Genomic DNA, 22,654 nt, shown 5'->3' with positions numbered 1-22,654 from the left:
TAATTCTAATTTTAAGCCCTAAAATCAAATTAGTTCTCTGCATTTTAAAATTTGAAATTATTTCTTCTCTGTGTCTGAGAAATCTTTTGATAGGCAAGAGCATTCATTCTTGTGACTCTTACAAAATACAGTGGCATACCAGAGGGAGGCTCTTCGTTCAGTGGCATTATCATAGTGAATGATGCTGTTTGGTGTATGCCTGCACTCAGTTGTAGACACAGTATGATGCACGATTGGATAATGCGAAATACCTTTTGGTAGACTGTCTAGTTCTTGATAGGATACTGCCCATTGGCTGTGACAGTTGAATTAGGCCACATGGCTGATGCTGACCCTCCTACTGACCGCAATACCTAAGAAAATATGAAATTAATACAGAAGTTATCTTGTACTGGTTGCAAGATAGATAGATAGTTACTTGTAGGAAATGTTAACAATAGTATCATAAAATATAGAATTGAAAATGTGAGTCATTTTGCTTTAAAATCTCTATCATGTACATGACTGACTTCAGTTGTCCCCTCCCCTCCCTTTTGTTCTGTTTCAGAGGTTGAAGGCTGCATTGACTCACCACCCTGCTGCCATGTCAAATGGGAATATGAACACCATGGGACACATGATGGACATGATGGGCTCCCGGCAGGACCAGACGCCACACCATCACATGCACTCGCACCCGCATCAGCACCAGACACTGCCTCCCCACCACCCTTACCCACACCAGCACCAGCACCCAGCGCACCATCCTCACCCTCAACCCCATCACCAGCAGAACCATCCACATCACCACTCCCATTCCCACCTTCATGCACACCCAGCACATCACCAGACCTCGCCACATCCACCCCTGCACACCAGTAACCAAGCACAGGTAGACCTTTTCCTTGATCTCTTTCCCCTTCTTATTCTCCTTCTTAACAGGGCAAGTTCTAATGCTGAAGTCATTTGCAGCAATCTTGTGTGACAAGCCCAGGTGTTCTATCATCTCACATTCTAGGGAGCTCTGTTATTCTTCAAGGTGGCAACCCTTACCCATAAGACCCTACCAGATCATAATTTCTATAAATAATATACTAAATAATATCAGGTCTAGTTTCTAAGAGCCAATATAAACTTTAAATTCTCCAAAATCTATTTTTGCAGTGTGTTAGAAAGTTAGCCCCCCAAAACATAACATGAATCGATGGATTAGGAAGAATTTAAGCTTGTGAAGAAAGATGTGACTTAAGAATGAGAAAAACAAGTTAATTCTAACCCTGGTTCTAGCTGCTTTGTTTTAAAACATCATATACTCAATTTTGTCACCTGTAAAAATGGAAGTTAAATACAACAGGCAATCTTCTGAGTAACGATGAATGTTAAAAATCTAAAGAGTAACAATTCAAGGGAGACAAAGCAGCTCCCTCACAGATGCTCAGGCATAAGGTGCTGTGTAAATGGTGAAGAGAGGTGATTCATCCCCCTGAATGAGAAATGCGTTGGAGGGAACAGAAAGAGAGCCAAGTTCTGTAGATGATGAGACCAAGAGAAAGGCCAAATCCCGGGGGGGGAGAGTCACCGGGAGCAGCTGCAAAAAAAGCCAGCATTTAGACAAAATTGAAAGCGGGCTGGGGGACCAGGCAGACATTATGTCACCCAGAGCCAAGAAGAGAGGCGAGTCCTGTACTGGAGTGAGTTTTAGTAAGCGGAAGAAGGGCATGTCCAGGAGCATGGCTGGACCTAGACGCTTTGGATCCTCAAGCAGAATGACCTTCATCCATACCCTCCACCCAGTCCACACTGCCAGCTTCCAACCAGCTGGATCAGAATGGTGGGAAGCTTGAGACCGCCAAATAACACTTATTCACCGTCTCCTCTGCTGTCTGCCTCTGGAGACAAGACCCTACACTGGGCAGCTTTTTGAGCTCTTGAGCCCCACTCCCTTAACATCCCCCGAACCTGGACAGCCATCCACAGAATGGGTCAGCCACAAGCAACTCTCTAAGCTGTTCATTAGATGATAAACGGTCTTTTGCAAGGTCCTCAGAGGTATTCTACAGTGTGAATAGGAGTTGAGCATTAGAATGAGATAACCTTAATTTTTCCCCCCACTTTCCTTGCTGTGTGATTGTGAACATAAATGATTAACCTCTCTAATCCTCAGGTTTCCCATCTGTAAAATAGGGGTAGGTAATAGTAGACTAAACTCCTAGGCCCTTATGAGTATTAAATAAGAGAAGCTCTGTAAAGCCTTTTGCACAATGTTTAAAAATATGTTATTCCAAACCATAATAATAGAAGTTTAGCAAATTGTACAGCAATAAAGTGGTATCAAGAGAACCTTCTTAGTCACATTTTTAGTCAAATGCCAAGTATTTAGAAGGGGAAAAAAAACTATGAAGTCAATGATGGGCAAATTGATTCACATGTGTACTTAGTTTATAAGGAAAAGAGACATTAAGGTTTGGTTGCCTTTATGGGCAAGTTATATAACAATTCTTTGAATATAAAAGCCATTCACTAGCTAATTACCAATTAGCCAATTGCCCTCTGTTTCAAGTCAGTAAGTGGCCAATTGGATATGTAATTAGTTAACTGCCATTATTAGCTTCATGAACAGTTGCTTTTTTAAATCGTACACAAAAAACAAAGAGCTCAGGTTGGTCTTGCTCAAATTTGAACCAGATAATTTAGGCAGTATCCTAAAATACCACTCTTAAGTTTTATTAACTTGGCTGACAAGATCTTGCCACTTTGCTTAATTGTGTGATTATCTGAAAGTAGGAATAGAATCCTTTGAACTTTGAGATTCTCAGATGATTTGGAATAAATTCTGCCTTTTTGAAATTATAATTCATTACTTTGATCAAAATTTTCAGAGCATCTATGCCAAGAGAATTCTGCTTTAAAAATAAAATTCCAAGCAACAATAATTACCTGGCACACAAATTCCGGTTTTAGGGTTGTATTTGCAAGTTCTTCTGGCTTCTTGTGCTCCTCCTCCATGTAAGGATGTGACTGCAGAGTGCTGGTTTCATTTCATGACCACCAGGAATTTCTCTTAACCAACCCTGGACCTGCATTACACCTGAAACCACATCACGTATGCCTTTGAGTGAAGGCACATGAAAAGTGTCACAAGTTACACGTGGATTAAACTTAGGGTAGGAGGATACAGAATTGAAAGATAAGTGACTGCAATGGAGATTAAAAAACAAATTTTTCCTACGTGACGGTTTTGGGTTGGTTGGCAAGGCTGGCAATAAGAGATAATTCACAAAAGGAAACAGTCAAGGCAAAAATATCCGAGCAGTTAGCACATTCCCTCTTAATGCTTTTCTTTGCAGTAGTTAGCTCTGGAATTAGCATCCAAAATGACAAGTGCTAAGTCTTTGCCAATAACAAGGATGATGTCTTCACTAGCAATTCTGATGAGTAAGACCTTAGACCGTTAATTTATTTTGTTATTTCTGTATAATCGAGAGGAAGAGTCACCAACAAACAGTTCTAGAAAATGTCTTTGCTTTACATAAAATTACCAAGATGCAGTTCAACCTCAACCCTGAGCCTGATTCTTTTACAGTTAGTCATAGAAGGTTTGATAGAGTTTTGGATTAAAATATCACTATCAGTCAGCTGATGTCAACCAGTAGCCATTATTAGTGCAATTACAGTCATTCTGATTGATTTCAATCACAGTGCTAGAATGTGATAGAAAAGATTGTTGGGCTTCATTTTTAAACTTTTTGCCTGTTATTTCTGCAGGTTAAATGTTTCTTGTAAAACAACTTTATAGGTATTACAGTCATAAACCTGAGTGACTGAGAAATGGGAGAGGAAAAAAAAACCCACCTTTTATTGAGAATGAAGAAGGAGGAAGGATTGAAGTGCATGAGGGAAAGCATTAGGTGTCCAGACATATAAAGAGTCAGTCGTAGAAATTTCACAAGGTGCTGTGTGTCTGCCTCATGAATAGAAATAAAGCTCTATGTGTGGGGGTCTTCTCCAAAGCCTTAGATGTTGCTGAGTCCCATACAGACCTTGCAAGGAATCTGTAAGCATAGAAAAACTTTTTAATAAAGTGCTTTGCCACTCTTAGGATTTCCTTCTAATATAAGTGTATGGTAATGCACAAGCAGCTCTCACTATCTCACACACAGGGTGTGGCAGGGCTCAGTGCTGCTTCAGGCATCGATGTAATGCTTTCAAAGGCCCTACTTCCCCATCACCTAGAAAGCTCTCCTGGATCTCTTTCACCCTGATAAGCACTCTGAGAGGCAGACAGGCCCAGCTGGAGTGTACAGGTCCAGCCAGTCCTCTGCATTAAGAACTCTGAAATAATCAAAATAGGATTTCATCTGCTTTCCTGGCTTCATGGGCTTCTTTTGATAGGAGTCACCGTGGCAACGATGTCCCAGAGGTGTGTTCTAGGAACACAATTTTAACACTATTTATTAGAATGAAAGGAGCCCATGACATGCTCAGAGGTTTTCTGCAGATGACAGATGACTCATCCATATTGTGGTAATAACCCTGACCTTTCTGTTTTCACTCTGTAGCCATACATTGGCTATTTTAAAGTTTCATTTGTTTTGGTTTTATTTTTTTAGAGACAAGGTCTTGCTCTGTTACCCAGGCTGGAGTGCAGTGGCATGATCATAGCTCACAGCAACCTCAGTCTCCTGGGCTCAAGCAAGCCTCCCATCTGTGCCTCCTGAGTAGCCAGGACCAGAGGCATGCGCCACCATGGCTGGCTAATTTTTCCATTTTTTCTAGAGACAGGGTCTCGCTATGTTGCCCAGGCTGGTCTCAAACTCCTAGCCTCAAGTGATCCTCCCGCCACACCTGGCCCTTACTTTGGAGTTTTTAAACACACCTTCAGTAAACCACTTATAATAGCTGAGGGAGAAAAAAAAATGCTTCCTCTACCATGATTCGGCCAAATGCCTGTGAGGGAAAAATCCATCTGACTACATTTTTTCACCAGTCATTTCTGTATCTTGCCAACACATCATGGAATATAGGTCGGCGATGCTTTTTCTTTTCTTTCGTGAGTGTGATTTCATCATTTATTTCATTCATAGGAGGCAAGTCTGATATGCTGACTGAAGCGACAGACTTTCTGTGCTTTGGATTTTAACATCAGCTTGAGTTCCCTCCCTTACCCAACGCGTCCTTCCCTATCCCCAACACCTCCTCCCTCTCTGTCCCAGCAGGTTTCACCAGCAACACAACAGATGCAGCCAACCCAGACAATACAGCCGCCCCAGCCCACAGGGGGGCGCCGGCGAAGGGTGGTGGACGAGGATCCCGACGAGAGGCGACGGAAATTTCTGGAACGGAACCGGGCAGCTGCCACCCGCTGCAGACAGAAGAGGAAGGTCTGGGTGATGTCATTGGAAAAGAAAGCAGAAGAACTCACCCAGACAAACATGCAGCTTCAGGTGCAGCCCACGTTGTCTTTCCCCGGGACTCAAAGGCCCTCTGCTCCGCCGGCATTTCCTGCCTCACAGGCACTTGTTGACATAAGCAGTGATACCACACGCTTAGTCCACAGGGGAGCTGCAGCCCGCTCCTAGAGCTTTATGAATTCTGGGACACTCCACACGACAACATTAACCGTTCCGTTTTCAATCAATTTGCCCACAAAGCTCTGAGAAGGAGAGACCTACCCAACTAAGTGGTGGGGCTGGGGGCAACAGGCTTTAATGGGAGAGAGATCCAAACCCTGGTTCAGCAATTACTTGCTAGGTTTAACTCCCTGGTTCTCAGTTTCCTCCTCTATAGAATGGGAATAATAACTTTACAGAGTTGTTAGCTTAGGAGGAATAAACAAGTGAATGTCTCCAAAGCAGCTGCACAGTGCATGAGGCAAAATAAACCTTCAAACTAAAAAGGAATTATTATATTCACTAGGTTGACGGGGCTGTCTTGGCTTATATTTGGTAATCTCTATTTTTGTTTCATAGAAGAAAGAAAGGTTTATGGTCATTATGCGACTCTGAAAGAAAAAGCATGTTTTCATCTCATTTTCCAACTCACCAAGATTTGAATTTTGCATGACTTTTGCTTTTTATGAATGGCTTAACTGGGGACATATTATAATGAGGCCCAGAAGTGTCTGGGAGTGTCTAAGAGAAAAGGAAGAAACTCTAGTACCCAGGGCTTCTCCAACAGACTTTATAGTTTATAATGATGCCGTTCAGGGCATTTGTCTTAATGTTAAAAAGATGTACACTATTTATCAGCAGAAAAAAAGGCAAGTAAATACACATGTATGTGACCCACAGTCCAGGGATAGCGTTAAGAGTTGTGGATTATACTCCAGTGCTTCTAGAAGCTGAGAGAATGGCTAAAGAGAGAGGGGCAGGGAGGAATGTACCCCACATAGGGAGACTCTGTACCTTAAGAGTTCATGGGAGCTAGGTGCAGTGGCCCACACCTGTAATCCCAGCACTTTGGAAGACTGATCACTTTGGGAGGTGAGTGGATCACTTGAGGTCAGGAGTTTGAGACCAGCCTGGTCAACGTGTGGAAACTCCATCTGTACCAAAAATACAAAACAAAACAAAACAAAACAAAAAAAAAACCTGGGTGTGGTGATGCTCACCTGTAGTCCCAGCTACTCAGTAGGCTGAGGCAAGAGGATTGCTTGATTGCAGGATGAGAGGCTGCAGTGAGCCAAGATCACACCACTGCACTCCAGCCTAAGCCACAGAGACTCTGTTTCAAAAAAAAAAAAGAGGGCATGGCTAGGCATTGGTAGGTCACTTTCATCTTCTTCCCGTACCTAGTTCTCTGTGCATCCTTAGAAAGGAACAGTTAGGGTGCCAAACCCCAAAGCCTTTGCATATTCATTTCCATTAAATGGAAATGGCTTGGGGCTTCCAGTGTACAAAGTGAAAGTACATAAAGAAAGTATATATGAGGACCTGAATTTCATAATTTATGGATGTTCACTTTTTTCCCATAAATGGGTCATTCTTTTTGTAATAGACATGATGAGCAAGAAACTGGGAAACATACAGCAGATATGAGGAAAATAAGCTAATGATTTCCCCACTAACTTTTGTGCTGCGGGAAGATTGGGACTGTCTCTTACTACGCCCTCCCCTCGCTATCTATCTGCTGTTTATACTGTAGTGTCTACACTTAGTAACTTATTTGTTGAATAAATGAGTGGGTTACCCTGTTTATAGTATAGTGTCTGCACTCAGTAACCATTTGTCAAATAAATGAATGAATTCCTCAGTGCTGGAGTGTCTAAGAGTTGGCTGCCTGACCACTTGGCAAGGATGTGATTGCAGAGACTCAAGCCACCAGAGAAATGGCTGGACTCAAACACCTTTAAAGCCACTTATAGAATCTGACAGGCACAGTAGTATCTGAGAAGCTTTTAGAAAGGATGTGGTTGAGCATTTTTCTCTTCTGAGACAGGGCCTCACTCCATTGCCCAGGCTGGAGTGCAGAGGTAAAATCACGGCTCACTGCAGCCTTGACCTCTGGGACTCAAGTGTTCCTCCCAACTCAGCCTCCCGAGGTGCACACTACCATGCCTGGCTAATATTTTTTTTCCCTAGAGACAAGATCTTATTACATTGCCCAGGCTGGTCTCAAACTTCTGGGCTCAAGCAATCCTCCCACCTCGGCCTCCCAAAGTGTTGGGATTATAGGCATAAGCCACTACGCCCAGCCAAGCATTTTTAATATTAATAATCATATTTTAATTTTGATGTGTATTATAAAATGTAATTAGCAGATCAAATCTGCAGTTTTAAGATATTAGTAAGAAGGCTAAATCATTAAAAATTGAGTTAATTTGCACAAACATGTTAAGTAAATAAAAGTTATTGTATATGTGAACCTAGTAAATATTACAGCAGTGGTTCTGCAATAATTGAAGGGGAGGAACCCCAGGAATTGGCCACCATTTCTGAGGTCTGCAGAAGAATGGTGCAAGCATGTAGGTTTTCTCAATTTTGGCCCTGTTGACTTCTGGGCTGGATCATTCTTTGTTGTGCCCTGTGCGTTGTAGGCTATTTAGCAGCGTCCTTGGCCTTTACCCACTCTATATCAGGAGGACAGCTTCCAACTAGGACAACCAAAGAGTCTCCAGACATTGCCAGATGTCGCCTGGTGGTGGCTGGGAAGGGAGGTTGGGTGGCAAAATCAGCCTTAGTTGGGAGCCACTGCTTAGATGAAGGAGCCAAAAGTAGCCAGCTGGCACTTATCAGATGCCAAGTCTTTAAATCCATTTTAACTAAAATGAGTCCTTGCAGAATTCCTTCAGGGTATAGACTATGATCCTAATACATGAAAACATAGAGGAGTCATAGCAGAGAGCCAGGAAAGTAACCAGAGGTGTTCGTGACTTGGCCTTCGCATATGTATGAGTATTTTTACAAAACACACAAGGTAAATTTACCCTTTGCTAGACCCTAATGCACTGATTTTTCTCACATTTCTTTAGAGCCAAATGGCTAAGGAAAAAAGAAACTAGAACTCTAGTTCCCAAAACCAGAAAAAAAAAAAAAAATCCCACTGAGTTCATGTAACAGGCACCAATATCTTTTGGTGGTTAAAACGGTACCCAAAAAAGGGACAGTCTCTGAACAGACTAAATTGTTGATATTTTCCAACCACTGCTTTGCCTTAGAGGGACAGAAGCCACAACCGCCCAGTGTTCTCTGTGAAACTGAGTGTCCTGCATCAGGCGCTGGGATGCTGGAGAGGATGCTGCAGATTCCGCTACCTTTGAATGACCCTTTCCCTCTCACTGGACCTTTGTCAAAAGAAAAAGGTGTCTCTCTTGAGGCTGGACCAGTGAGCCAAATTTTAAGTAAACAGAAATGGAAGGTGCTAAGCAAACAAACTCCAGCCAAATGGAATATCCAAGGTCTGGATGGCCGGCTGCCACTTTTGAGTTGTTTTCCAGCACAGAACCCTCTAGTTAGGCTGCAGCATTTCAGATTGGAAAAATCAGACCTAAGAAAACAAAATCAAACTCCCAGACTTCATTTCCTAGTCTCATAACACATCTCTGGCCAGGAGGTCAACAAAGGTATAGGAATTGGGGAAAATATTAGAAACTACCTAATCGGTCACTTTATGGAGAGAGAAAGTGTGATTAGGGAAATGAGGGGTCTTCCCTAATGCCACACAATGAGTAGGTGGCAGAATGAGGACTCGGGGAAGTCGCCTGTTGACCTAACCCACTGCTTTGTGATCTTTTATTTTAGAAACTCCGTAAGCCAAAGGAATCCATGTTCTTTTTTCTGATACTAAGTAACTAAAATCAGCTCTAAATTCATCAGCTGCTGATGTGGTACTCAGTAGAACGTTTGTGTTCAATAGAGGATATGGAAATCATCTGGTCACCCATGGAAATAATTGCTTTTCTTTTTTAGTGCAAAGACACATGGTCTAAGTTGCTGCTGAAATTCTGGACACATGAGCCCAGGTCTGGGACTTGGCAAGAGAATAGGCCAGATGGGAACTGTTGCTTGACAAATTGAAAGTCCTTTGTTTCAGAGTGAACCAAACCTGGTCTCAGCTAATCTACCAAAAAAAAAAAAAAAAAAAAAAATGGGGGGAGGGTATATTGTAGGGCCCATTTTGATAATTATTTTTTTGGCACAAACTACTGTTTACACCAAAAAGCACTGGAGATTTATCATATAAATAATGACATCCCCAAAGCTGAACACTGCACATGTAGCTATTAGGGACTTGTTGGAGTGCTTGCATAGAGTATGTTATTGTAGTATTGAATATCTCTATGGAGTGCTGCTTCATCCCAAGGCAAACTGTGGGTTTACAAATAGATCAATCCAACTGGCTCTGTCCTCTTACAGTCACTAAGCGGCTAACTGCTTTAGAGGGGCAAACTCAAATTGGTTTAGAAAAATGAAAAACTGAAGAGGTGATTTCTACCAGACAATCAATACATATTATTAATACTTTGTTTTTACAAAGTACTTTTATATTAAAACCTAAAACTCTTCTTATAACCTACATAGGGGAATAAAAAATGATTTTCCTCAATTTATAAAGCAAGGTAATTCAGAGTAAGAAAATGCCTCCAGAAGGCCTGGCTTTTATTTTCCTACTAGACTTGCAGGCCACATTTGATTTCTTTTCTGCATTTTGAAACATTCGCTATCTGGTTGTTCTCTTCCAAAATGAATTCAAGGTGATTCCACTTATGTTCCCTTGAAAACAGTTTTTACTTAAAATATAGTCTAGTATTTGTGCATTTCCTCCGCTAGTCAGTCTTTCACTATGGAATCTTTAAGATGATCATCCATGTGCACAGCACACAATTCATTCTTCTTTCTCCAGGATAGCGATTCTTGACCTTTCTTAAGCCAAAGGCCCCTTATGAAATATCATGAAGTCTCCATAGATGCTCTCTCAGCAATATGGACACATAAATGGACATACAAAATTTTTCTTTAAATGAAACCATAAATATTGCTTTGGAATCTGCCCTACTCCAATTTGGAAGCATAAGAGGTGCTAGAACTGGCTCCCTTATGAAATGTCAGACCTGAATTATAAGCATATTTGAGCATATCTAAAGTAATGAATAAAAGTCAAGATTGAATCCTTCATTAGATAATTAATTGGGTAATCTGCTTTCTCAATAGAATGTGACACAAAATCGCTTGTAGAATAAAAAAAAAAAATTATTTCTGGAAGGAACTTAGAGAACTAATTTAACCATTGTGTTTTATTCTTGGCTGGCATGGCAGCTTGGGAACTCAAACCCCATTATTCTCAACTCTCAGAGGAGAGTTCCTTTTCCTACTGGATGCTGCCCCATGAATTTCTGTGACTTGTGTGGTTATTAGGCCTTTGTTTAGTTCTTTAGCATTATAGTTATGTGCATATGATATAAACAAGAAGCTAATTGCTCTTGTCTACTGAGGACATTAATTGGTGTTTATTTCCCCACCATAATGTGGCTAAATAATTATTAACATGCTACATTAAGAAATATGTCCTGCCAGGCACAGTGGCTCGTGCCTGTAATCCCAGCACTTTGGAAGGCTAAGGCTAGAAAATCACTTGAGGTCAGGAGTTCAAGACCAGCCTGGGCAAAATAGCTAGGCCCCCATCTTTGCAAAACAATTTTTAAAATTAGCTGGATGTTGTGGCACATGTCTAGTCCCAGCTACTCAGAAGGCTAAGGTGGGAGGATTGCTTGAGCCCGGGAGGTAGAGGCTGCAGTGAACCATGATGGTGCTACTGCACTCCAGCCTGGACAACAGAGCAAAACCCTTTCTCTATAAAAATACAAAAAGAATATGTTCATTTTCACATATATCTTTAAGTGATGGTCAGTTGTCTTAATAGTCTCTGGGTTCTGCATTTTTACAGACCCTCACAATACTCAGCGTTGGTCTCTGTACTTACAACATATCGCTTTATTAATAAAATGTTTTGCTGTTCAACGACTAAATGCTACCAAACTCATATACTTTGTATAAGGTTTTGGTGATAGGCCAGGGTACCACATGTGCTGATTGGTGCTCTTTTATAGTAAAACAACCTTATGAAAGCAAAAATTGATTGTGAAACTGGGGCATGCCAAGTATCATAGGCAGTTAGCTCTTTGCTAACTGTAGAAACTCAGAGAATGGAACTCAGAGTGTTTTCTTAGGGAAGGGGCAATGAATACTTTGTGCCTGAAAGATCAAATGCTGCTTAGAAAGATTTGACTGCCCAGAACATAGCAGGGGAAGAAATGGAGACTAAATTCAACCTCTCCAAAATGGCCACCAGGCGGGGTGTGTTTTTTCCTCCAAAAGTATAAGAAAGCAGGAGAACCCGGTTTTGTTTTTAATACTTGTCTTGTTTGTTGTTTTCTAGGTAAAAAAGTATGGATTCACTAGAAATTGGAACTTGATTCCATTTTCTAAGATCCGTTGTCTACATTATCTGCAGCTGAGGGCTTCTACTCAGGTTGCAAGGTGTCTGGCAGTTTTGATTTCAGAAAAGTGTTATTTCTGTAGTCTAAATGCAAATAATATGACATTTCCTTCTGAAGCAAATACACACACACACACACACACACACACACACACACACACTCCAAACACATCTCTGTTTCCTTTTTTGTTTTTTGTTTGGTTGATTTTTTTAAAACCAGAGATTGCTTTCATATGATGGTCTAGAAGTGACTTTCTTTTATATGTGCTATTTTGAGCAGAGGGAAAACTGGGAAAAAGAAAAAAAGGCTATCTGAATTTAGATAGGTGTAAAATCAAAGAGGAAGAAGTTAGTGTTTAAGGCTAAAATAAGTTGTCCTATAAGTTATCCCACTGATCCTGGAATTGACAGGGTCAATTTTGGTTTCCACAGAGTCCTTTATCAATCATATTCATTTGGAGTTGGGAGGTACAATTTGCCTTCTTGAATGTTCTGAGATGTAAGAGCAGTTTTCTTGTTTCATTAAGTGACTTATTCATCATTAGGGCTAATTTCCCAAATAGTCATTTTTATTTGGTAAAAATAAAGTTTGGAAGAAAAAGGGAATGGCATGAGATTTGTAGATGAGATTTTTATTATTTTGTTGTTTTATTTTATTATTTTTATTGTTTTGTTATGTTACTCAATATGTGGTTGCTTATAATGTATTCACAAAGAAATTTAGAAATGGGAGGGATTCCTTAAAACAGATTTCATATTTTTAGAGTAACTTCTAGAATCCCCAACATACTTTCCTAGGTGATAAATACATGGCTGAAAAGCCAAGTTCGTATTGAAAGTGTAGACACAACTTAATGACAGCAATGTTCATCATCCCTTTCTGTCTGCATGCATTTTTTAGGTTTCCTACATGTGAAGTATAATGCCTGGTGGCTGCAAATCAACTTTGACCAAAGAGAGGATATTATTGATCACAATTTTTAAATGGCTTATTCAAGATAACACTACATTTACAGTTTACTTTTATCAAGTGGAAGCATCTCAGAGCCGCCATCTATTTTGTATTTATGTTTGTAGACGATGGGTGCCAAGTTTGTTATTCTACAAAGCTACAAGCATACCTTTGTCAATTGCTATTAATACTTGAGATCTGAGGTGCTTCTGTGAGTAAATAAGAAGAAAACCCCACACTATCCACAATATTCTGATACTGAAAGGGGAAAGAGTATTTTATAGACTGAAATTGGCCAGATAATCAATGAACTCAATCAAATTACTTCCATCATGGCCCAAAACTTCCTTGCCTCTTGCCTCCCTCAGCTGACATCATCCCACCTGCAGCTGACCAACACAGGCACATGTGCTTCCATGCCTCCTGCTCCTGGGCATCAGGCAGGTGGACGTGCTCTGCTGAACAGTAGCCCATGAACAGCAGTTGCCAACTACTGGACAACTGGTGGGAGGAGCAGGGATTCATGGCTGAAGGTCAATTTATTTTCAAATACACTTTTTAGATCGAGCAACACAGACTTCTTTTGGAAAATCTAATGGTACACAGTCAGCTTATTCTGATTGCATTTCAGGTGGAAGCCACAAATCCTACCACATAATTCTGCCCATTGCATGCCACACATTCACATTCTCAATTGGATGTCAACCCAAGCTTGTGAAGATTATGATAGCTAAATGTATTAAGTGCGTAGTATGCCCTGGACATTGTTCTAAGTGTTTCCCATCTATTACCGTATTTAATCCTCATAGTAACACAAAAAATCTTGTATGCTTCTTATCCCCATCTTATAACGAGGTTGCTGGAGCTCAGCTGGGGTATGTTATCTGCCTAGGATCACGCAGTAAGTGTGGAGTAAGGATTCTCACCTGGTTTCAGTGCCCATCACCTAAGGTTCAGCTCTTAAGTTAAAACCTAATCTCTTTAGAAAGCCCCTGGTAAATGTGAGGAGGGCCAAATTAAAGGTAAGCTACAAACTTTCAGGCGAACCACACTCAATAATACTCTTCATGTCATTCAGACGTAACAGAAAAGTTTGCCAGTGTTGTTGAATGTGCACAGGCCTTTGGGTTTGTATCCTCTGGTCTTCTCAACATGGTTTTAATCTATCTCTTTCAGAATGAAGTGTCTATGTTGAAAAATGAGGTGGCCCAGCTGAAACAGTTGTTGTTAACACATAAAGACTGCCCGATAACAGCCATGCAGAAAGAATCACAAGGATATCTAAGTAAGTCACCGACTTTTTCACTTTTCTTTAGTGTCCAACGTTTTTGCCACTAAGTTTGCACTGAATTTGATTGAAAGAGCAAAAATAAAATGTAGACTGTACTTCCAGGCAGATATACTAGAATTCTTGAGTGGCTGCCAGACTATTCTTCCAAGGAGATCCCATTTTCCTGACCCCTATGCAACACCACGCCCACCACCTCCCGATAATTTCTGGCTACACCTTACCTGGCATTTCAAAGTATTGAAAAAAAAATACCAAATTCCAGTTTTGCAGCCGGTAAGAAAAGAGCCAGCTGAAGCCCAGGTACCAGCGGCTTAGCTGTCTCCTTAAGAAATCCGTGGGCTGGGAACCAGGCCTTGGATGAATCATATCCAGTGCCTCCAGATACACTGCATGTTACTCACTGGGCTGAAAAGCTGCTGACCTGGCCTCAGTTTACCAATAAGTAAAATGGACCCCCTTCTTTCAGACCCCAGTTTCTGCATTTGGAATCCAGTCGGTTAAATGATAGTTGAGTAGGGATGGTGGGAGGAGCAGGGATTCATGGCTGAAGGTCAATTTATTTTCAAATAATTTTTTAGATTGAGCAACACAGATTCTCCCACCACATGTGAGTATTTTTTCCACATTTGATATACGGATGGCTATTTAAAAAGACAAGGTGGGGAAGTTCACATGACCATGACTTAAACACATCAAATCGTTTTACTGATACAGAAAGCATGGCTTTGCTCGTAGCTATAAACTGGAAAGGCACAGCATTGTGACAACAGTTGAAAATAAAGCTTTGAAATTAACTTTCAGAAGAAAATGTGTGAACCTTCTATTTCAAGTAAATATCTAGTACTGTGTCTCTGAGGAGTCCACAAGTCCATACAAAAAAGACCTATATTGGTGTGTGTGTATGTGTGTGTGTTGTCTTTATTTCCCCTAGGTCCGGAGAGTAGCCCTCCTGCAAGTCCTGTCCCAGCTTGCTCCCAGCAACAAGTCATCCAGCATAATACCATCACTACTTCCTCATCGGTCAGCGAGGTGGTAGGAAGCTCCACCCTCAGCCAGCTCACCACTCACAGAACAGACCTGAACCCGATTCTTTAAAATGCACCATCAGACCTGGCCTCCAAGAAGAGCTGTAGCGTACCATGCGTCCTTTCTTTTAAGGGCATTTTTAGAATTAACTCAGACCTGGAAGACTCCTCAGCCCTTCAAAGACTGGCTTTCATTTTTATAGTTATTATGGAAATGTTGTCTTTTATACTTAGTTATATAAGAAAAAAGGGAGTTATGCAATTAATATCTATCAGCTTGGGAAACGCTTTGGTGCTTTTCTCCAATTTTCTGGTACCAGTTACTTGTTTATAAACTGAACCTTTTCTGTATATAGCCATGGTTTCATTCTCATCAGCCCAACCCTTTGCGTGAAACATTGAATCTTGTTAAACCACAGCTTTTAGCCAAAATGAGGCATACCTAGATGTCAAGTAAGACAGATCCAAGGTAACTGGGTAGGAAATCTTTTGACATCTTAACTCATGTTGAGTTTGTGCTGTGGTGTCACCAGAATCCCAGATCAACACATAGCCTTTCCCACCATCTTTTTTCTTACTATAAAATATCATAAGATCCACTGATGTCCAAATAATACCACTGCGTATCCCTTCACCTCTCCTCCTCTTGGTCCACTTGCTCGAATGCCCAGTTTTCCTCTCCATTTCCACTTTTTCTTGGGCTCCCTGTTTACTCTTCATTTTTACTTTCAATTGTTTTATTTTTTTCCCTTTAGCATTGCATGTGAAAAAGAAAATGATGTTTAAAGAAAAAACAAAAAAAAAAAAGCAAACCTCCAAAACGTGGACCTAACCATTGCTTCACTTACACGTCACCCACAGCTGGAGTTCATTCAACTCTTGCTTTTCACAAAATAGTAACCACAAGATGTTTAATGTGCCTGATTTAATGTTTTTAATAATCAGAGCAAATAAAAGGTGGTTTAGTTATAAGTGAAGCACGGTTGGATACCAGCTGGGGAGACACTAGGGAAGGGAGTTTTGTAAGCCTTGATTGTGAAAGTCTAAATTTTGATGTGGGGATATAACATGACACCCTTGAATTGCAACTGGTTTTATATGGCCTGTCTATAACAGTGAAAATCCATGTACTATATAATAATTCAGAAGGGCTCTATTCACTACACACAGATTATATGGTTCAATCATCAGCTGCTAATAGCCTAAGATTTATATTATTTTTTTTCTTAAGCCTATAGAACTGGCTTTGCTGTTCTGGGGGGTGAAAACAGACTAACTACTGGAGAAACAAAAAGAGAAAGAAAACCCAATGTTCCCATAGGGGCACTTTCAGCCTTCCCATGACAGTCAAAGCATGCTTTGACTGCTGAAGGAACCCCATGGATGAGGCACAGGCTACTTCTCTCTTTTTTTCTTTTTTGAGACAGGGTCTCACCCATCACCCAGGCTGAAGTGCAGTGGTACGATCATGGATCACTGCAGCCTCAACCTCCTGGGTTCAAGCAATCCTTCCACCTCCACCTCCCGAGTGGCTGGGACCACAGGCTCACACAATGTATTTTTATTTTTATTTTAGAATAAAAGATGAGCTCTCTCTTACGTTTCCCAGCCTGGTCACAAATAATCCTCCTACTTCTTTTTCCCAAAGTGTTGGGATTATAGGCGTGAGCCACTGCACCCAGCCTTCTTTACTCTTCTGAATTATTCTGATTTATTTTCAACAACTTTTTTAAACATGCCCATGATACAAAGCAGATAGTCCCTGAACCACAGTCGTGCCTCCTTGAAACAAGCCATTCTACTGTGCTAATGTTTTAATATCGCATCTCACAAAAAACAGGGGTGAATGTTTCTCCCTAGCAGTCTAGCAGGTGCTGGTGTTTCATCTCCATTTGAATGCTTGACCTCTTAACGTGTGTGTGTGTGTGTGTGTGTGTGTGTGTTCATGGGTTTTAAAAGAACAGTATTTTACAAAAGGTGTAGCTTTTATAAGAGTTCAGAAAAGGGAAGGATGTGTTTTTTTTCTCTCACTATAGTATAAGAATCTATTTTGGAGAAAAAAAGAAAATATGAGGGTCTCGAAGCATGATTTTTATATAACTAGTTTCTGTTTTATCTAATAACTTACTTTTTAAATCAATATTTATCAACAATTTTTCCGTATATGCAGTGCTTTCAAAAGATGGTTTTGAGTGTCCAGTGAAACTTATGACTTGGATATATAGTTGAAGAATCAAAACAAAAGCAAAAAAAAGAAAAAAGAAAAAAATGCAAATGAAAGTTTTTATTATATTTTAGACAAACATATCATTTTCAAGTATTTTAAATACTGAATTCATAGTTGTTGTTTTTAAATTCCAGCATGGTTTAATCTGACTGGCTTCCTAAGAAATATTTAAGACTTAGCTTTAAAAAGAAGTTAGTATTCCTATCTCTGTTTTGAAATCAAAAATAGTATTTCAAAATTCCTTCCTAGGACCATCTGTCTCCCCTCCCCCGACAAAAAGGAAAAAGAGTGCATTAAAATGTTTAGTTGGGTTTTTAATTTTTTATTTTATGTTTTGCTTTGTTTTAAGTGAGCGAAAATTTTTCTTTCTTTACTGCATGCATAGCACTTAATAAAATGGATTTTTTAAAAATCCACTAGTAATATCAGAATGTCCAGGGAGTGACTGTCACTACAATGATGGTTTAGTTTACTTCTGTTCCACCTTTTGATTGAAATATTTAGTCGTTAGGCTGAAAGCCTCTGCGGTTAAGAACGTGCCTGAGTTTTCTCCGTTCAGCAACTTGACAGTTTGACTGATGTGCATTATATATAGCTCAATTATGTCTGTTTTTTATGCTAAGTAGGGAAACCAACCACACACATTAGCAAACCGGCCTCAACATATAATTAGAATAAACTGTCTTCTTGTTCTACTCAGGGCCTTTAGGTGTGCTCATTCACGGTATGGAAATACAGTAAATGAAAGATTCCAACTAGTTGTCAGTGCTTCTTGAAATCCCAAACAGGAAGATACACTGGTCAAATCCAACACTTGGCTTATCAGTATTAACTCTTTTACCTAAAGGCCCGGCCATCACCAGACAACAGAATAATCAATCTGCCTAAAAATCCCTCCTCCTTGTCTTCTATTTTTGCCTATTTGGGAGAGTATCTTTGTACTCCATTCTCCTTCCCCAACCAGTTACTGGGTCACCCATCCATGTGTTTGCCAATCAGTCATCATGGCCTTCAGAGCACCCGTCCTAAGGAAGGAAAATCTCGCTGCACTGCCTCTCCCCATTCGTGTGTGGTTTTCTTGATCGGTGAGATCTGCCTCTGAGGTCACTGCCAGCCTCCCTGGGAACTTCTACAGTGCCTCCCCTGCCTTATGTGATGGGGGTAACAACTCAGATAGGTACACCTGAGAGCATTTCTACCAGGTGAATTCTCACCTAAGTGGAGGTGTCCGCATCTTAATTGCTTCTCCTTGACACATTTCTCAATCCACAATGCCAGGAGAGGTACAGTGAAAATCCCAGCCCTGGATGAATGTACTAATTTTAAAGCCAGGTGTTAAGTCGGATGTCTTCCCGTTACACTACTACTCACCCCTCTCCTGCCCCCACATCAATGTTTGTGAGTCACAGTCTTAAAAGAGCCTGTGGGAGACAAGCCGTTTGTGTGCTCTCACAGTATCTATTATAGTGATTAGGATGACTTAGAGCAAATACTCTTCAGAGCCTGTGTAATCAGCCAAACAAAATGGAGAGCGTATTCTGATGGAGGGGTGTCGATGGTGAATGTTCTAGTGGTTGTTGCCTGTTAAATAATTTTTTAGTGTGTAAGTTGAGTTTGTCATTAAAATCACAAACCCACTGTGGTAAGAGACAAGCCTTCAGCTGGGGGGTTTTAAGCCTCGGTAACTGCTATAAAACTAGCCATCCAGTTAGGATAGAATGTGTTTCTTTCTGGTTAAAAAAAGAAAAAAAAACATCTAAGAAAATATATATGTATGTATGTGTGTATACAGTGGAATTCAAGGACCAAAGCAAAATTTGAACAGGAATCTATTAATTTAGAATTTTATAAGATATTTATTAATAAATGTTATTTTTAAACATTCCATTTGAACAGTATTCTTCTGTAGGAATCTACTTTGTTTTTAAAGTGTTAGTCCATAATAAACTACTATAGTTGTGTGTATTTTCATTTTTTCAGGGTTTCAAATGGCTATTCTCCACCATTTGGTGGAAATGTTTGCTTAGATCTCTGTGCATAGACATTTCAAGGATTTTTATTGCTCTGTGAGTTATTTTTTAATCAACATTCTGAGCAGTTTTTTTAAACATTTATTTCTTTTTTCATTTTTAAAGTAAGCTCTTTCATTTAGGAAGCAGAGTTCAGCTAAAGGGAATCAGTAACTATAACTGGAACAGTTTTCTTGTAGAAGTATAAAAACAACTTCATCTCTGCCTCTCTCCACCCCACCCCAATTTCCTAGAAAGCCTTGCACTATTCAGCTCCCTTAGTGCTTTTTGTCCCTTCCTGAACAATATGCAGTAGCTTTAAGCCATTCAAGCTCCATTATGCAGTGTATCTGAGAAGGGAAAGGAAACAACCCATTTAAATTTGAATAAAACCGTGCCTATGCGAACAGTAGCAATTTAGAATCTCTTTTCTGCTTTGAAAATAATTTATATTTTAAAATTGCACTTTAGCTTTTTGATCCCTTTCTATTTCTCTCATTCTCTTTCTAACCTCTTCTCTGTCCTCAAACTTGCCTTTGCTCCCCTTTACAGTGCCCCCCACCCTTCCTCCAAGGCTCTGAGCTGCATCATTTAAAATACTTTACAGATATTTGCACCAGGTACATTTATGTGCGTTCATTGGTAGCACAGCTGAGACCTGTGTCTCACGTCAGCCTAGGTGAAGCCTACTACAAGAATGCCAAGGAGAAGAGCCAGTACACTATATGGGTTTATACTCTTTATCCCTTTATTCATAGCATGTTTTTTTGTTAATGTTATATTACGCAACAGATGTGAGGCAGCAGCTAAGCTATACTTAAGAATTTTCTCTCATCTTCCAAACCAAAGTGTCCTGAATAAGCCAGGAGACTTATTCTTTTGTGCATTCTGGTGCACATTTGACTGTTGTCCTAGCCATAGACTCTCTGAGGCCACTGAAAGAACAGTGGCCCTAACGATTTCATTCCTAGGTCTCAAAAATACAATGTTGCCTTGTAACGTAATTAGGGACAGCACCTCTATTTCACAATTGCAATCTAAGGTAGGATAAGATGACACAGCAGCAATAAACTTACAAGTAAAATTCAATACCAAAACAAACACAAAGAAATTTAAAAAACAAAAAACCTAGCTCGTCATATTGTGGAAATGAAAAAGTGTATGTCCATTCAAAATATTTTACTATTTCTTGTGGAGTTTTTCAGTGATGTAATGCTTGTAGCCAAATTGCTTAAAGAGTGTTTATATATTTTTTTCCTTATAAATTGTCTATTTTTTAAGAAAAACTATTTAACCACAAGCTGAAGTGGGGGGTAAGGCCAAATTGCCAACATTTGTTAAAAGATTAATACTCTTAAGTGGCACTCTGATACCTTTCCAAGCTTATCATCAGAAAGGAATCAATAATTACCAACTGTTGTATTTAGACCAACTTACAATATCTAGCTCATTAGAAGCCAGAATCTAGAAAGCTCCTCCTAAGCCATTTAAGATATTCTTACATTGAGCTTCATATTATAGAGCTTTATAGGATTGAATTTTTTACAACAGAATAATTTAGCCTCAGGGCTGAGAATGTGGAAGCTGAATAAATTAGCTTTAAATACATCATTAAAATCTTATGCACAATAAGCTCATTAGATTCGAGTTTTCTCCTTTAGAATACCAATGCCACAGACACTACAGCCGATCATGAAAGGTATCAGTTGTGCTGAGTGGAGGGGGTTTAAGAGAAAGGACCCTTCCCAGCCAGCAGCCAGTAGAAAATACAACCTACTCACCATTTTTCCTTCTAAGTTCTGCTAAATCACATCTGCCTCATAGAGAAAGGAGTGTTGCCTTTGAGAACTGTCTTGGAGAAAAGATAAGCTTGAAATGTTCTCTCTAGAGAGGATATAGGGTTTGGGATCCTCTGAAAATGTCCAGAAAAATAGCTCAGTTCAAACACAATGTTCTAGGACAATTGGAATATAAATATTGTCCAAAAATATAATTAAAAGAAAAAAGTTTAGCACTGTGTAAAGTAAGTGTTAACTGAGGAAGTCCCAAAAAAGGTGCTGTCACTTTAAGTTCTGGACTTGGGGTTGTTTGTATTTGTAAACAGCAAAGCATTTGTGTTTGTTTGTCTATTTGTAAAGCAACCACCTTCCTTATTGGAAGGAGAAGAAAGGGTACATACATGTAAATACTTGCTGCAGCATTTAATATGTTTAATTTTGTGTTAAGCTTTTTGTTGCATCATGAACGCATTTATTGTTACCAGTGGACAATGAGTTCATTAAGACTGTTCAACTAGGCCAGATTTTTACATCTCTTTCTAGCAAGAAGAGACAAGATTTTGTGCATTTGTACAAATGTTAATATCACTGCAATTCCAATATAATAAAGCACTCAAATACAAATAATATATGTCATCTTTGCATGATGAAATTTGGGGTTGGGGTAATGACTTCTGTTCCTCACATAGTCTTGTCAGAGGCATGTGAACCAGAACAACTCCATCTTGAATAGGAGCTGGGTAATATAAGGCTGAGACCTACTGGGCTGCATTTCCAGATGGTTATGGCATTCTTTTTTTTTTGAGACGGAGTCTTGCTCTGTGTCCCAGGCTGGAGTGCAGTGGCGCAATCTCAGCTCACTGCAACCTCTGCCTCCCGGGGTCAAGCAATTCACCTGCCTCAGCCTCCCAAGTAGCTGTTACTACAGATTCACTCCACCATGCTTAGCTAATTCTGTGTATTTTTGGTAGAGATGGGGTTTCACTCTGTTAGCCAGGATGATCTCTACTATCTCCTGACCTTGTGATCCACCCACCTCGGCCTCCCCAAGTGCTGGGATTACAACGTGAACCACCACGCCCAGCCTGGTTAAAGGCATTCTAAGTCAGAGGATGAGATAGAAGGTTCACACAAGATACAGGTCATAAAGACCTTTCTGATAAAACAGTTTGCAGTAATGAAGCCAGCTAAATCCCACCAAAACCAAGATGGTGACAAGAGTGACCTCTGGTTGTCCTCACTGCTACACTCCCATCAGCACTACGACAGTTTACAAATGCCATGGCAATGACGGGACGTTGTCCTGTATGGTCTAAAAAGGAGAGGAATGAATAATCCACCCCTTGTTTAGCATATCATCAAAAAATTACCATAAAAATGGGCAACCAGCAGCCCTGGGGGCTGCTCTATGCGGTAGCCATTCTTTTATTCCTTTAATTTCTTAATAAACTTGCTTTCA

The 22,654-nt window shown here is 40.1% G+C and overlaps 1 protein-coding gene across 4 annotated transcripts in view; it reads left to right on the top strand.

Annotated features, from left to right (window-relative positions):
* CREB5 (cAMP responsive element binding protein 5) overlaps positions 1 to 21,822 on the top strand; it is a 422,757-nt gene extending 400,935 nt beyond the window's left edge. For 3 of the 4 annotated variants that reach the window (XM_064380525.1, XM_012447789.2, XM_012447791.2), the window contains 4 exons: positions 548 to 871; positions 5,196 to 5,423; positions 14,042 to 14,150; positions 15,088 to 21,822. In XM_064380525.1, the coding sequence (XP_064236595.1) occupies positions 548 to 871; positions 5,196 to 5,423; positions 14,042 to 14,150; positions 15,088 to 15,251 (825 nt within the window). In that variant the 3' untranslated portion in view covers positions 15,252 to 21,822. Of the gene's footprint in view, positions 1 to 547; positions 872 to 5,195; positions 5,424 to 14,041; positions 14,151 to 14,734 lie in introns of all 4 variants that reach the window. The other variant, XM_064380526.1, reaches the window with a different exon arrangement.
* The last annotated feature ends 832 nt before the right edge of the window (positions 21,823 to 22,654 follow it).

Source organism: Aotus nancymaae, unplaced genomic scaffold, assembly GCF_030222135.1.
Source record: "Aotus nancymaae isolate 86718 unplaced genomic scaffold, 86718_ANA_hifiasm-v0.15.2.pri h1tg000025l, whole genome shotgun sequence".
Taxonomy (NCBI): domain Eukaryota; kingdom Metazoa; phylum Chordata; class Mammalia; order Primates; family Aotidae; genus Aotus; species Aotus nancymaae.
Note: the sequence above shows the minus strand (reverse complement) of the source record. Positions and strands in the feature narration are given on the sequence as shown.